Genomic DNA, 17,300 nt, shown 5'->3' with positions numbered 1-17,300 from the left:
ATGCCCCTCATCCGAGGAATTAACCTAGTGAACCTTCTCTGAACTACTTCCAATGAAAGTAAACCCCGACTTAAGGAAACCAAAACTACACACAGTACTCTAGGCGAGGCCTCACCAATGCCCAGTATAGCTGTAGCAAGAATTTGCGACTTTTGTACTCCATTCCAGATTTCAATAAAGGCCAACATTACATATCTTAGAATCTTAGAAACCCTACAGCACAGAAAGAGGCCATTCGGCCCATCGAGGCTGCACCGACCACAATCCCACCCAGGCCCTATCCCCATATCTTTACATATTTACCCACTAATTCCTCTAACCTACGCATCCCAGGACACTAAGGGCAATTTTTTAGCATGGCCAATCAACCTAACCCGCACATCTTTGGACTGTGTGAGGAAACCAGAGCACCCGGAGGAAACCCACGCAGACACGAGGAGAATGTGCAAACTCCACACAGACAGTGACCCAAGCCGGGAATTGAACCCAGGTCCCTGGAGCTGTGAAGCAGCAGTGCTAACCACTGTGCTACCGTGCCACCCCAATTTGCCTACTTATTGTACCTGCAAGCTAACTTTATGATTCATGCACAAGGATGCCCAGATCCTTCCGTACCGCAGTGCCCTGCAGTCTCTTACCATTTAAATTATATTCTGTTTTTCTATTTTTCTCAAAGTGGGAAACCTCTCAGTTTCTCAAATTATACTCCATCACTTAAATATTTGCCCACTCATTTCACCAATCTACATTCATTCTGGCAGACTCTTTGTATTCTCCTCAAAGTTCACTTTACTACCTATTTTGTATAAATAAATTTGGCTACAATTCAGTCAATCGTTTCATCCAAGTCATTAATATAGGTTGTAAATAGTTGAGGCGAAAACCCCCTAAATGATATATATAGGAAATAAGAAGGGCAAACAGCCTCATGTGTGCAAAGCGCATTATGATCTGTATTAATAAGCGCTACTAAAGCTAGGCTTACTCCCTTCAGGTAAGGATGATGAACTAGTAAGGAACAGGCACAATCTAGTTCTGATATATAAGTAATACCCTGCAAAAGGCCAGGAAGTAAAATTAAATATGACTTAATTCAAAGTCTTCAACATCTATAGTAAGCTTTATAAGCATGGACCTGGTCTTTCACCAACAAGGGTATTTCACATAGGTTGGCCCAAATGAAAGGAAATCACTTAGGGTTGATGAAATTCCACTATGGTCACTTTTCATGGACAGAGACCGAAAACACCATAAATTGTGCTCTTTAAATATAAGATTAATACATTTGAAATATTGATCCAATGTCAGTGAAGGCAAAAGTTAAACTGGTGAAAGTGATTCAAGAGACAGTAACCATATGCAAAGTTTAATATTACTCCTGCATGAACCTTAGTTGAAATGGTTTCTTCTTTTCTTCCTCCCTTCCAAAATACAATCACATGAGTACCAGTAGTAGCACTATTATAGATCATGTTCAATTTTGGTTTGCTAGGAGCAGTAGAGCACTATTAAATTTGAGCCCTTGTGATGTGGTATCAATTGGAAGTCACTTCAGTGACAGCAGCTACAATTAAACCACTGGTTCACTGATGCATTTAAATAAAATATTCATAAATTTGCATTGGCAAATTATAATACAAACATGTAAAAAATTAGGGCCAACAGGGTGAAATAAAATACAAGATTTCTACCAAAATTTCCTGGACAAAGACAAGGTTATGTACAATCAATATTTAAGATCTATTGTCCTGATAGCCATCAAATCTAATTAGAACTGATTTTTCCTCAACGCATGCAATTTAAATAGGGCAACATTGAAAATAATCAACGCTTACCAGAGCTAGATTAGAGACTTTACAGCAGAGAAATAGGCCACTTATTCTATGGTGTTTACATTCTACATTAATTTACTTCATCTTATCCTACCAACATATCTTCAGGTACCAAATTAACCTTTTGAAAATGTATCAAAAACGTAGTTTCTCTTTACTCCTTCTTGGGATGTGGGCATCTTTGGCAAGGTCACCAATCCCTAACTGCCCTGTAACCGAATGTCTTTCTGGCCATTTCAGAAGACAGTTAAGAATCAACCACATTGCTGTGGGTCTGAGAGTCAACAACACACTTCCTTCTCTGAAGGACTGCAGTGAACCAGATGAGTCTTTACGACAATCGATAATTGAGACTAGCTTTATATTTCAGATCTACTAATTGCTTTTAAATTCCAACAGCTGTCATGAATCCTTATTCCCAGGGCATTAGCCTGGGCTTCTGGATTACTCGTCCGGTGACATTACCACTATACCACTGTCTTCCCATAAATGGCATTGTCTCCCCATAAATGTATAGTTAAGATTATACAGGAGAACACAAAATGATGTGTTTCATTAAGTATTTTACTTACCCTGCCTCTCTCCACTTGGGTGGTCAGCATGACAACGAGAGAGGATCCTTGCTCCCAAGTCATTTGCCAAAAATCTGGACAAGTGTTAGGTAAAGGCCCCTGACAAGCAATGTAGCGATTTATTATACTGGAAGAAGGGATTTCCATCTGCAAAATTAAAAAGAAAAAAATTACAACTGACTATAATCTTTGAACCACTCCAACCACTCCTCACTTGAGAGCTTCATTTTGCAATTTTACAACCCTGAGACTCAAAATTGTCAATTCAGATTCAAAAAAGTAAAAACCATAACTTCTATGTGTAATTTCGAAGTCACACAAGTTTTGACTGCTTCCTAATTAGTTATTTTTGTTCTATCGCTACTCAATGAATGGCAGGACACTAGAAGTTCTGTGGAACAAAAGTAGGGACCTTGGCATGTTTGTCCAGAGATCACTGAAGGCAGAAGGGCATATTAGTTGGGTGGTGAAAAAGGCATATGGGACATTTGCCTTTATAAATTGAGGTATTGATTACAACAGTAGGAAAGTCATGTTGGAGTTGTATAGAACTTTAATGAGGCCAAAGCTAGAGTACTGTTTGCAGTTCTGGTCACCACATTATAGGAAAGATGTAATTGCACTGGAGGGAGTGTAGAGGAGATTCACCAGGATACTGTCTGGGATGGAACATTTAAGTTATGAAGAGAGATTGGGTAGGCTTAGGTTGTTTTTGTTGGAGCAGAGAAGACTGAGGGCCGACCCGATTATGTGTACAAGACTATGAGAGACATGGACAGGGTGGATAAGGAGCAGCTGTTTCCCGGAGTTGAAGGTTCAGTCACAAGGGGACATAGTTCAAGGTGAGGGGCAAGATGTTTTGGGCGGCGGCGGGGGTGCGAGGAAAAACTTTTTTTTTTAAACAGTGGTGACGGTCTGGAATGTGCTGCCTGGGAGGGTGGTAGAGACAGGTTGCCTCACATCCTTTAAAAAGTACCTGGATGAGCACTTGGCACATCATAACATTCAAGGCTATGGACCAAGTGCTGGTAGATGGGATTAAGTGGTAGGTCAGGTGTTTCTCGCATGTCGATGCAGTTGATGGGCTGAAGGCCTTCTCTGCATTGTATGATTCTGTTTAATCTATCCTCTAATCCCACATTAGAGCGTAAAGTGGCTCTTTAAATACCACAGAAGAATGGCTATTGAAAAAATAGCTATTGAAAAGATAGTCCTTGGTTCAAAACCTTTAGGATATACCATTGAAGAAAAATTTAAAACTTTTGAAAAGCTACAACAGCATGAATGCAACTGATAAGCACTACAATTTAGAGCTGCAATTCATACATACCAACATATAAAATAGAAGTAGGCCATTTGACCTCTTGAGCCTGCTCCACTATTCAATAAGATAATGAGTGATATGTTTGCTTCAAATTCCACATTCCCATCTGTCCCCAATAACCCTTGATTCTCTTGCCTAACAGGATTCTATTTACCTCTGCCTTAAAAATATCCAATGACCCTGCCTCCACTGGTAGAGTTCCAAAATCTCACAACCCTCATAAAAAAATTCTCCTCATCTCTGTCTAAAAAGGGTGACTCCGCTAATAACAATATTTTAAAATTATATAAGCAAAGCTGAGGCATACTCCACAGCCTTTTGGAAGAATTTAATCTGTTAAATATCAATGTTTTGCTACTTTAAAAATCTGATAATTACTAAATTATTTACTTAATTTAGGAATGAACTCAGATGGATATCGGGAAAGTAACAATAAGTTAAGGACCAGTTTACAATATTTAGACACTGTGCATAACATATCATAAGCATAACTGATTAGTTAACAGCTATCTGCATTTCCCCATCCTGTCTAAATGAGGTCTCAATACACTACTAGCTGCAAAAATCTGAAGGATCACAAGAGAGTTACAGACTTGATCTTAATTTATCAACCCTGAAAAATAGTGGGTAAGTTACAATTAGACCTAAGACCATAAGACATAGGAGCGGAAGTAAGGCCATTCGGCCCATCGAGTCCACTCCACCATTCAATCATGGTTGATTTCAACTCCATTTACCCGCTCTCTCCCCATAGCCCTTAATTCCTCGAGAAATCAAGAATTTATCAATTTCTGTCTTGAAGACGCTCAACGTCTCGGCCTCCACAGCCCTCTGTGGCAATGAATTCCACAGACCTACCACTCTCTGGCTGAAGAAATTTCTCCTCATCTCTGTTCTAAAGTGACTCCCTTTTATTCTAAGGCTGTGCCCCCGCGACCTAGTCTCCCCTGCTAATGGAAACAACTTCCCTACGTCCATCCTATCTAAGCCGTTCATTATCTTGTAAGTTTCTATTAGATCTCCCCTCAACCTGTGGGAAGTTTGAGTCAGATGAAGCCGAGAGTTAGGGGAGTTCAGGGGACAGAGGAGCACTAAATCAAGAAAGATTATATTTTTCCCGGGGGGAGGGGGGTTGTCGGCACACCACCTCTCCATTAGTTGAGTCATATGTAGCACAAAAAGATAGTTGAGATTGTTGGACACCAATTAAATCAGCCTCAAGTCATTGCTGCAGGACTTCCTAAGGGTAGTGCCCCTGGTCCAACCTTCTTCAGTTGCTTCACCAATGATCTTCCCCCCATTACAAGGTCAAGTACCATATCAACCTTACCATGCAGGAGACCATTCAGCCCATCTAGTCTGCACTGACTCTCCAAAAGAGCATCTTACCCAGGCCAGCATCCCCCCACCGAATCTTTGCAGTCCTGCACATTTACCACGGCTAATCCACCAAACCTGCACAGCTTTAGACACTAAGGGGCAATTTACCATAGCCAATCCACACAACCTGTATGCTGATCGCTGCTGGTTTCAGTACCCTACACACTTCCTCAGATAATGTAGCAGTCTATGACCGCATGCAGGAAAACTTGGAAGACATTCCAGGCTCCGGCTGATCGGCAGGTAACATTCATGCCATGCAAGTGCCAGACAATGATCAGTCACAACAACAAATAACTTAACCATCTTCCTTTTCTGTTCAACAGCATTACCAACACCGTATCCTCCATCATCTGGAGGTTATCACTCACCAGAATTTTAATTGAACCAGCCATGTAAACACTGTGGCTACAGGAACAGATCAGAGGCTGGGAGGTCTACTGGCTATTAGCTCACCTCTTGACTCCCCAAGGCCTATCCACCATCTACAAGTCAGGATTGTGATGGAATACTCTCCGGTTGACTAGATGAGCAGAGCTCCAACACTCCAGGAGCTCAACACTATCCAGGACAAAGCAGGTCTTCTGATCTGCACTCCATCTACCACCTTAACCATTCACTCCATACACTACTGGTACAGGGTAGCAGTATACATCTAATTGCAGCATCTCACTAACCCTCCTTTAACAGCACCTTCTAAACTTGTGACCTCTAACATCTAGAAGGACAAGGGCAACAGATGCAAAGGAACACCGCCACCTGCAAGCTCCCCTCCAAGTCTCTCACCATTCTAACTTGAAACTACATCGCTGCTCCTTCACTGTTGATTGGTCAATATCCTTGAACTCCTTTCTGAATAGCATTGTGGATGCATCCATACCATATGGTTTGCAGTAGTTCGAGAAGATGGCTCACCACTATTTTCATAAGGTCAATTAGGAATGGACAACTAATGCCGGCGTTGCCAGCAATATCTACATCCCATGAACAAATGAAACCCATCAAATAATCCATAAACTGCTGTAAATCAATCGTAGCGCAATTGCACCAAGGTTACTGCTATAATGACAAAAGAGGCATGACAAAATAGGATCACAATTATACTTTAAATTATTGGTGGCTTAAGAGTGAAAGCAAAATTTAAAGCCTTATATCAGGAACATTGCATTGACATGACACCTTTCAGGAGCACAAAACATATTAATGTGCTTCATAGGCAGTGAAGTACTTTGGAAGTGTAGTCACTGTTGTAATGTTGGAAAACAATACAGCCAATTTGCACACTGCAAGCTTCCACAAACAGCAATGTGGTGATAACAAGATAATCTATTTTTGTGATGTTGATTGAGGAATGTCTATTTGCCAGGACATCGGGGATAATTCCCCTGCACCTCTTTGGAATAGTGCCATCGAATCTTTTACATCCACCTGAGGGGGCTGCCTCAACTGACAGTCAACATTTCCAGCAGCGCAGTACCCCCTCCAGCACTGAACTGGTGCCAGACTTGATTATTGTGCTTAAGCTACTGTGAAATGGTTCGCTTTCTAAGACTGACAACTTAGGGACACTTTAGCTTTAAGATACATAAGCATTATCTAGCTCTCAGCTAACAGTAATGGCAGTGTATGCCTATTTAACGCTAAAGCTTGCATCATGCATGAAGGAAATGTGGGTGAATTTATCAGCACAAAGCAATATTACATCTACAAAGGAAATCTAGTCAACAAGTGAAGCATTTTTTTTTGTTTAGTTGTTAAAACTTACAGTCAATGCAATTATCTGTGGTCCAATCTAATATTAAACAGTTAGTTGCATTCTCTTAATATTTAGCAGAGGTGGTAGTGTCATTCCCATGGATCAGCACACTAAGGTATGCATAGATCAAAAATTGCACTAATGGATACAACGCTGAATGCTAGGAGAAACTGGTTGCGTAACATAAACTTGCTTTGTGTTTCAAGAATCCAAATCATGAGGAAGTTGATTTTAATAAAATATTTAGGAGAAATATTGAATAAGGAGTTTAAAAGTCAACAGTATTACATAGAAACTACAATGCAGAAGCAGGCTATTCAGTCTTAACAGTTTATGTTAGTGTTTATCCTTCAGATGAACAATAGTCATAACCTCAATGTGCTCAAACCATTTTTATTTCCCTTTACTCCTCTTTCCTTTAACCATCCATCTAATTTAGTCTTAACTGCTCTCAGCTAACAGTACATGGTAGTGTATGCCTACTTAACTCTAAAGCTTGCATAATGGATACTCTCTGCTTCAATTGCCAATTTTGATAGTGCGTTCCATACCCTCTTAACTAGGCTAGGAGAGTGGGCAAAGAAGTGACAGATGGAATACAATGTGGAAAAGTGTGAGGTTATGCAGATTGGTAGGAAGAATAGAGGCATAGACTATTTTCTAAATGGGGAAGGCTTCGGAAATCTGAAGCACAAAGGGACTTGGGAGTCCTGGTTCAGGATTCTCTTAAAGTTAACATGCAGATTCAGTTGGCAGTTAGGAAGGCAAATTCAATGTTCGCATTCATGTCGAGAGGGCTAGAATACAAGAGCAGGGATGTACTGCTGAGGCTGTATAAGGCTCTGGTCAGACCCCATTTGGAATCTGAGAGCAGTTTTGGGCCCCATAGCTAAGGAAGGATGTGCTGGCCATGGAAGGGGTCCAGAGAAGGTTTGAAGCTCTGCAGGAGAGTCATGAGGACTTGGAATGTTAATTCCATTTCTCCCTCCACAGATGCTGCCAGACCTGCTGAGTCCAGCATTTTCTGTTTTTATAACATTCAGTTGAGCATAGATATTAGATTAAATGCATGAGATTTTGGACGAAGAATGGGGGACCATTTATTTTATACCAAGTGTTAAGATCATAAGATACAGGAGCAGAATTAGGCCATGCTGGACTCAGCAGGTCTGGCAGCATCTGCGGAGAGAGAAATGGGATTAACATTCCAAGTCCTCGTGACTCTTCTGCAGAGTTTCAAAATGGTATTACAGATTCAAAACAACAATGATACAGAACGCCATATGGGTGCAACAACTTTTGCAAGATTTTTTTATATGCTATTTTATATGCCCTAAGTGGACAATTACAACATACTAATAAGTTTACCATAGGACCTGCATGCCATATGGTATACAAGTACATTGTGCTACTCACATTTATATAATTTGCATTGATGTAGTCATCTGTACCTTTTAGAATAACCCGTGTCGCATCATCTGCAAGAGAACAGAGTTCTGTAAAAAGACACAATGGGAGCATATGCATTGAACGCAGGAGAATAATCCAACACGGAGATTAGGAAATACCAAGTGTACAGGCCGGAGGAGATTCACATTACAATATTAAGGATGTCATGATAAAACTACAATATACAATCTCTCATGGGCAAAGTTACAGCATTTTGATTGCTGCATTTGTAATTCTCAACTTTGAACAGGCAATATGCTCAATGTATATTGACTTACAATGTAAAGATGCACAACACAGAACAAAATGACTGCACCAAAGCATTGCACCGATTTTTCTTTCAAATTACACTGCAATAAGTTTCACCATAGCAAATAGATTCGAACATTGCACAGAGGCAGTAAAACGATGATTGTGGGATTGAATTAAGTTCCTTTACTATGAAAAGATCAGTAGAAACTTATCGAAGAAACTTCATGAATTGCGAAAATCTGGGAAGGACCAGCAAGATAAATGTATGTAAATTTTGACAAGACTAAATAGTTTGAGCATTAAGATGTGCTAAATCCAAGAGCTTAAATGACCTTATAAAACAGTAGGCAGGAAACAAAATATTAGATCTTAAACAACATGCATTATTACAAAAGGAAAATAATGCAGATCCTGGAAATCTAAAATAGAAATGGAAAAACAGGCCTGACAGCATCTGCTCAGAGAGAAATAGTTAACTTTTCAGGTTGATGAGATCTCTAGTTCTGATGAAAGGACAATGACCTGAAACGTTAACACTCGATGCTCCCAGACTTGCTTAGTGTTTCCAGCATCTTCTGCTTTTAATTCAAATGGGCAACTAATGCTGGTCTCACATTTGTGTGAAGAATATACAAGTTGAGGAAACATTAGCACCTTCCCATATTTAGAATATTTGCATTTTTGGGTGGGGAGAGAGAGAGAGAAACAAAGTCACAAAATACTGTAAAAGAAACTTGAATTTATATAGCAGCATTGATTAAAAAAAACACCCCAAGGGACTTCACAGGACTACCGTCAAGTAAAATTTGACATCGAGGCACAGAGATATTAGAACAGATGACTTAAAGTTTGGTCAAAGAGGCAAGTTTTAAGGAGCATCTTAAATGGAGGAGATTGGTAGAAGAGGAGAGATTTAACTGATACAAAAACAGAAAATGCTGGAGAATCTCAGCAGGTCTGACAGGATCTGTGGAAAGAGAATAGAGCCAACATTTCGAGTCTGGATTGCCTTTCATCAGAGCCAACAGCAAAGAAAATCAGAAAAGACATATACTTTCAGAGCATAAATCTTTTCTGATTTTCTTTGCTCTTAGCTTGGACGTAGGGTCATCCAGATTCGAAACGTTGGCTCTATTTGCTCTCCACAGATGCTGTCAGACCTGCTGAAATTTTCCAGCATTTTCTGTTTCAGATTCCAGCATCCGTAGTATTTTGCTTTCATCTGTGATTCAACTGATGTTTGGGTGGGTGGCCCATGGCCTGAACAGCTAGGCTAGATGCAGAATTGGACAATCTATATTAAACAGAAGCCAACAGCCTCTGCAGCCAGGCTGCAGAATTTGGGAATTTGGACTGGCCAAGTTGAAACACAAACAAGAGTCAGAGGCGAGCAAGCTCAAGGGGGACTTGCCTGGGAGGCTGGAACCAGAGGTGCTTAGCCCTGACTAAATATGGACAGTGCTTGTGTATTTCCCAGTTTTGGCCAGACTCTCTGGCACCTTGAATTCCCACCACTACCTTGTATGAAAAAGGGCTACGTGCGCCCTGTGCACCTGAGGATAGACATCTAGGGGGTCCTGGCGTCTTCTATATATGGAATCAGCAATCTTATTGGGTGCTGTGGCCTCCACCCAGTAACCCCATTGGCTGGAAGCCAGAGAACCTTCCAGAAGGGTGCGAAAAGGGGAATAAGAGGAGAAACTTGGATGCCACACCCAGTAAAGACTTGGTGTCGGCAACAGAGACGCAGCAAGGATCCAGCAAGAAAGTAGCATAGGCTCAAGATCAATCTTTATCACGTAGAATTGGAACTCAGCAAAGACCCAAGACCAAGATTCGTACCTGGTGGAGCAGGCCTGGCCAGTTCAACCTCCTGGGTAGTATCTAGGTCTCTGATAAATTAAGATAGATTGTTTATTTGAGTTAAAGGATGAAGCTTGTTTTAAGTATAATCACAAATTGACTCTTGTCCTTTGTTTGTCTCATGAGTAAGGGCACGTGGGTAAATGAGTTTTAGTGCAAACTGGTCAGTGTCTAATTTCCAGACAACACTACCTTTGTTGCTTCGATGATTTAATGTTCAACTTCTGGTGTGACCACAGTTTGCCTGTTAATTCACATTTATCTCATGCAAATTCTGAATGTTAAGAGTACAAGATAGATAGTGTCAATTGCTTTGCTAACTTTTGTATAGTAAAAGTTATTCTGTTTTCTTAAAAGTGGAATCTTGTGGTTTATCTTTAAGTAACTGGAATTTCAAATTTCATTATATTTTTTAAAAAGGTTACTGGGCACTTACCACAAATCTATCAGTATTAACAAGTATCATTAATAGTAGTAAGGTTTATTACTGATGGCAAAGTTAACAAATAGAGGAATGCAAAGCTACTCAAACCTTCCCAATCCATGACCACTACCATCTAGAAGGACAAGGGCAGCAGATACATGAGAAACACCACCACCTAGGAAGTCCCCCTCCAAGCCATTCACCATTGGAGTTTAATGCGGAAAAGTGTGAGGTGATTCACTTTGGAAGGAGTAACAGGAATACAGAGTACTGGGCTAATGGTAAGATACTTGGTAGTGTGGATGAACAGAGGGATCTGGGTGTCCATGTGCATAGATCCCTGAAAGTTGGCACCCAGGTTGATAGGGTTGTTAAGAAGGCGTACGGTGTGTTAGCTTTTATTGGTAGAGGGATTGAGTTTCGGAGCCAGGAGGTCATGCTGCAACTGTACAAAACTCTGGTGCGGCTGCATTTGGAGTATTGCGTACAGTTCTGGTTGCCGTATTATAGGAAAGATGTGGAAGTGTTGGAAAGGGTGCAGAGGAGATTTACCAGGATGTTGCCTGGTATGGTGGGAAAATCGTATGAGGAAAGGCTGAGTGGCTTGAGGTTGTTTTCGTTAGAGAGAAGAAGGTTAAGAGGTGACTTAATCGAGGCATACAAGATGATCAGAGGATTAGATAGGGTGGATAGTGAGAGCCTTTTTCCTCGGATGGTGTAGGCTAGCACGAGGGGACATAGCTTTAAATTGAGGGGTGAGAGATATAGGACAGATGTTAGAGGTAGGTTCTTTACTCAGAGAGTAGTAAGGGCGTGGAATGCCCTGCCTGCAGCAGTAGTGGACTCGTCAACGTTAAGAGCATTCAAATGGTTATTGGATAAACATATGGATGATATTGGAATAGTGTAGATGAGAGGGGCTTTAGATTGGTACCACTGGTCGGCGCAACATCGAGGGCCGAAGGGCCTGAAATGTGCTGTAATGTTCTATCCTGACTTGGAAACAGATCGCTATTCCTTCACTATTGCTGAGTCTAAATTCTGGAACTCCCTCCCCAACAGCACTGTGGATGGACCAACGCCACATGGACTGCAGCAGTTCAAGAAAGCCACTCAAGATCAATTAGGGATAGGCAATAAATGCTGGCCGACCCAGCGAAGTCCACACCCTTGGAATGAATGTTAAAAAGCCTCTAGAATGTATATTCTGTGCTACATGTAAACTCCAGGATGTTTACGCTCTGGGTAGCCATTTGTACAGGAAGTGTCACTGTTTGCAACAGCTTGAGCCCTGTGTTTGGAAGCTCGAGCAGTAGCTGAAGTTTACTGTGACACATCAGTTGAAGTTTGTGGGATAGTACATTTATAGATGTGGTCACTACACAGCTTAAGAATATGCAGGGAGAGAGGAAAGAGGTGACCACCAGGCAGTCAAAAAGGAACAGGTAGGTAGGTAGCGCAAGGGTCCACTTGAGTGTATTCCACTCTCCAACCCATATTCAGTTCCGAATACTGGTTGCAGTGATGGTTTTTCTGGGGGGGTGCAGCCAGAGTCAAGTCCATTCGACCATTGGTGGCTCAACTGTATAAGGCAGTACAAGATGATGTGATTCAGTAATTAGGTGAATAGACAGGTCTTTCTGCAGGTGCAGACATGAATCCAAGATGGATTGCTGTTGAAGATATCACCGAATGGCTGCAGAACACCCCAAGGGGGAGGATGAATAGTCAGCAATTGTGGTCTATACTGGCAGAAGCAACATAGGAGGAAAGGAGGATGTGGTTTTGCAATGAGATTTGGGGGATGGACAGGAAATTAGTAAGCAGGACTTCAAAAATAGTAAGCACTTGATTACTCCCAGTATCGCATAGAGTCAGAGGTGTACAGCATGGAAACAGGCCCTTCGACCCAACTTGTCCATGCTGCCCCTTTTTAAAAAACCTAAGCCAGTCCCAATTGCCCGCGTTTGGACCATATCCCTCTATACCCATCCTACCCATGTAACTGTTTAAACGCTTTTTAAAAGACAAAATTGTACCCACCTCTATTACTAAGGTTATCAGAGGGGGGATTAGGCAGCCATGGCTGACAAAGGAAGTCAGGGAATGCATCAAGGCAAAAGAGAGAGCCTATAATGTGGCAAAGAGTAGTGGGAAGTCAGAAGATTGGGAAGGCTATAAAAACAAACAGAGGATAACAAAGAGAGAAATAAGGAAGGAGAGGATCAAATATGAAGGTAGGCTAGCCAGTAACATTAGGAATGATAGTAAAAGTTTCTTTAAATACATTAAAAACAAACGGGAGGCAAAAGTAGACATTGGGCCGCTCCAAAATGACGCTGGTAATCTAGTGATGGGAGACAAGGAAATAGCTGAGGAACTTAATAAGTACTTTGCGTCAGTCTTCACAGTAGAAGACATGAGTAATATCCCAACAATTCAGGAAAGTCAGGGGGCAGAGTTGAATATGGTTGCCATCACAAAGGAGAAAGTGCTAGAGAAACTAAAAGGTCTGAAAATTGATAAATCTCCGGGCCCAGATGGGCTACATCCTAGAGTTCTAAAGGAGATAGCTGAAGAAATAGTGGAGGCGTTAGTTATGATCTTTCAAAAGTCACTGGAGTCAGGGAAAGTCCCAGAGGATTGGAAAATCGCTGTTGTAACCCCACTGTTCAAGAAGGGAACAAGAAAAAAGATGGAAAATTATAGGCCAATTAGCCTAACCTCAGTTGTTGGCAAAATTCTAGAATCCATCGTTAAGGATGAGATTTCTAAATTCTTGGAAGTGCAGGGTCGGATTAAGACAAGTCAGCATGGATTTAGTAAGGGGAGGTCGTGCCTGACAAACCTGTTAGAGTTCTTTGAAGAGATAACAAATAGGTTAGACCAAGGAGAGCCAATGGATGTTATCTATCTTGACTTCCAAAAGGCCTTTGACAAGGTGCCTCACGGGAGACTGCTGAGTAAAATAAGGGCCCATGGTATTCGAGGCAAGGTACTAACATGGATTGACGATTGGCTGTCAGACAGAAGGCAGAGAGTTGGGATAAAAGGTTCTTTCTCAGAATGGCAACCGGTGACAAGTGGTGTCCCGCAGGGTTCAGTGTTGGGGCCACAGCTGTTCTCTTTATATATTAACAATCTAGATGACGGGACTGGGAGCATTCTGGCCAAGTTTGCCGATGATACAAAGATAGGTGGAGGGGCAGGTAGTATTGAGGAGGTGGGGAGGCTGCAGAAAGATTTAGACAGTTTAGGAGAGTGGTCCAAGAAGTGGCTGATGAAATTCAACGTGGGCAAGTGCGAGGTCGTACACTTTGGAAAAAAGAATAGAGGCATGGACTATTTTCTAAACGGTGACAAAATTCATAATGCTAAAGTGCAAAGGGACTTGGGAGTCCTAGTCCAGGATTCTCTAAAGGTAAACTTGCAGGTTGAGTCCGTAATTAAGAAAGCAAATGTAATGTTGTCATTTATCTCAAGAGGCTTGGAATACAAAAGCAGGGATGTACTTCTGAGGCTTTATAAAGCACTGGTTAGGCCCCATTTGGAGTACTGTGAGCAATTTTGGGCCCCACACCTCAGGAAGGACATACTGGCACTGGAGCGGGTCCAGCGGAGATTCACACGGATGATCCCAGGAATGGTAGGCCTGACATACGATGAACGTCTGAAGATCGTGGGATTATATTCATTGGAGTTTAGGAGGTTGAGGGGAGATCTGATAGAAACTTACAAGATAATGAACGGCTTAGATAGGATGGACGTAGGGAAGTTGTTTCCATTAACAGGGGAGACTAGGACGCGGGGGCACAGCCTTAGAATAAAAGGGAGTCACTTTAGAACAGAGATGAGGAGAAATTTCTTCAGCCAGAGAGTGGTGGGTCTGTGGAATTCATTGCCACAGAGGGCTGTGGAGGCCGAGACGTTGAGCGTCTTCAAGACAGAAATTGATAAATTCTTGATTTCTCGAGGAATTAAGGGCTATGGGGAGAGAGCGGGTAAATGGAGTTGAAATCAACCATGATTGAATGGTGGAGTGGACTCGATGGGCCGAATGGCCTTACTTCCGCTCCTATGTCTTATGGTCTTATGGTCTTACCTCGGGCAGCTTGTTCCAGACACTCACCACCCTCGGTGTGAAAAAATTGCCCCTCTGGGTACTTTTGTATCTCTCCCCTTTCACCATAAACCTATGCCCTCTAGTTTTAGACTCCCCTACCTTTGGGAAAAGATATTGACTATCTAAATGATCTATGCCCCTCATTATTTTATAGACCTCTATAAGATCACCCCTAAGCCTCCTATGCTCCAGAGAAAAAAGTCGCAGTCTATCCAGCCTCTCCTTATAACTCAAACCATCAAGTCCCGGTAGCATCCTAGTAAATCTTTTCTGAACTCTTTCTAGTTTAATAATATCCTTTCTATAATAGGGTGACCAGAAAGGCCTCCTTTTATGTCGTAACAATTCTGCGATTCTGGGTATTGAAAAATGAGACATACTGTCAAAAAATCTGCCAATGGGCTCCCTACCACAGTATTCCAAGTGTGCCCTTACCAATGTCTTGTACAACTTCAACAAGATGTCCCAATTCCTGTATTCAGCATTCTGACCAATGAAACCAAGCATGCCGAATGCCTTCTTTACCACTCTGTCCAACTGTGACTCCACTTTCAAGGAGCTATGAACCTGTACCCCTAGATCTCCTTGTTCTATAACTCCCCTCAACGCCCTACCATTAACTAAGTCCTGCCCTGGTTCGATCGGCCAAAATGCATCACCTTGTATTTATCTAAATTAAACTCTATCTGCCATTCGTCAGTCCACTGGCCCAATTGATCAATATCCCGTTGCAATTGACCTTCTTCACTGTCAACGCTGCCACCAATCCTGGTGTCATCTGCAAACTTATTAACCATGCCTACTAAATTGTCATCCAAATCATTGATATAAATGACAAATAACAGTGGACCCAGCACCGATCCCTGAGGCACATCGCTGGTCACAGGCCTCCAGTTTGAAAAGCAACCCTCTACAACCACCCTCTGGCTTCTGTCATCAAGCCAATTTTGTATCCATTTGGCTACCTCACCCTGGATCCCATGAGATTTAACCTTATGCAACAACCTACCATGTGGTAGTCTTGCAAGCAAGTGTAGAAAGATAAAGCAGATGAGTGCATGGCCTTTATTCTCTGGAGAACGAGAGATCTCATTCAAACTACAAAATTCTTACAAGGCTCGACAGAGTAGACACAGCAAAGATGCATCTACTCTGTTTCCCTTTGCTTGAGGGGAGGGGCAGAGTCTAGAAGCAGGGGACATAGTCTCAGAAAAAGAGGTAGGCCACCTGACACTAGGTCAAATCTCAGCTGGAATATTGTGTGCAGTCATGGGCATTTCACTACAAGAAGGATGTGAACACATTGGAGAGAGTGCAGAAGAGATTTACAAGAACGATTCAGGAATGAGAAACTTTGGTTAAGGGAAGATATTGGAGAGGTTGGGACTGTTCTCCTTGGAAAAGAAATGCTAAGAGGAGATTTGATAGAGATGTTCAAAATCATGAGGGACTATACAGAGTAGATAGGGAGAAACTGTTCCTGCTTGTAAAAGAATTGAGATTTGCAAAAGAAGCAAAGGTGATATGAGTGGTTCAGGTCTGGAGTGCAATGCCCGAAAGTGTGGCGGAGGCAGGTTCAATCAAGCCTTCAAGGTGCTTACTTGAACTGATGCACAGGGACGTGGGGAAAAGGCAAGGGAATAGCACTGAGTCATGATGCTCGTTTGGAGAGATGGTATAGACACAAAGGGCCAAAAGGCCTCCTTTTATGTCGTAACAATTCTGCGATTCTGGGTATTGGTGAAAAGTGAGACATACTGTCAAAAAATCTGCCAATGGGCTCTCTACCACTATCTACTGCAAATCTATCTTCATTGGTCAATATAAATGTTGGAGTTCCTACAGTTCTATGTATTATAAGATTGGCCTCATCGGCTATCTTGCGGGCAATTGGGATTAGCTTAGGGGGTTTAAAAAAGAAAGGGCGGCATGGACAAGTTGGGCCGAAGGGCCTGTTTCCATGCTGTAAACCTCTATGGCTCGTAAATCAAGCCCTGACTTAAAGGGCAGGACTGGGTGTTAAATATTCCTGAATAGGCGTTCAACAAAATTAGGAAAGGAAGAAAAAAGGGGAGGGGTGGCAGATTGATTAAGGAGAGCATTGCAATACTAGACAAAGAGGATGTCCAACACTGTTCAGACACTAGAGGGGTTTAAAATTGGTAAGGCAGTGGTGTCAGAAGGGATGCCTGTACTTAAAGTTGAGAAAGCCCCAGCACCAGCACCAAAGGAAATGCATCCAGGATAACAAGGCAAGTGAAAGTGGAGATTGCGGAGGCACTGGCAACACTTTTCAATCTTCCTTCGATTCAGAGGTCGTAGAAT

General features: G+C 42.0%; 1 protein-coding gene across 11 annotated transcripts in view; it reads right to left on the bottom strand.

The window, feature by feature from the left end:
- Nucleotides 1-17,300, bottom strand: part of ptpn4a (protein tyrosine phosphatase non-receptor type 4a) — a 233,746-nt gene that overhangs the window by 20,025 nt on the left and 196,421 nt on the right. For all 11 annotated transcript variants that reach the window (XR_013499489.1, XM_078227896.1, XM_078227897.1 and 8 more), the window contains 2 exons: nt 8,281-8,342; nt 2,405-2,551 (listed from right to left, as the gene is read on the bottom strand). Coding sequence is in view for 10 of the 11 variants with exons in the window: in XM_078227896.1 (XP_078084022.1) it covers nt 2,405-2,551; nt 8,281-8,342 (209 nt within the window). In the remaining variant the exon portion in view is untranslated. The remainder of the gene's footprint in view (nt 1-2,404; nt 2,552-8,280; nt 8,343-17,300) is intronic.

The sequence above is a fragment of the Mustelus asterias genome, chromosome 14, assembly GCF_964213995.1.
Source record: "Mustelus asterias chromosome 14, sMusAst1.hap1.1, whole genome shotgun sequence".
Lineage (NCBI taxonomy): Eukaryota > Metazoa > Chordata > Chondrichthyes > Carcharhiniformes > Triakidae > Mustelus > Mustelus asterias.
This window is presented reverse-complemented; position numbering and strand designations above follow the sequence as displayed.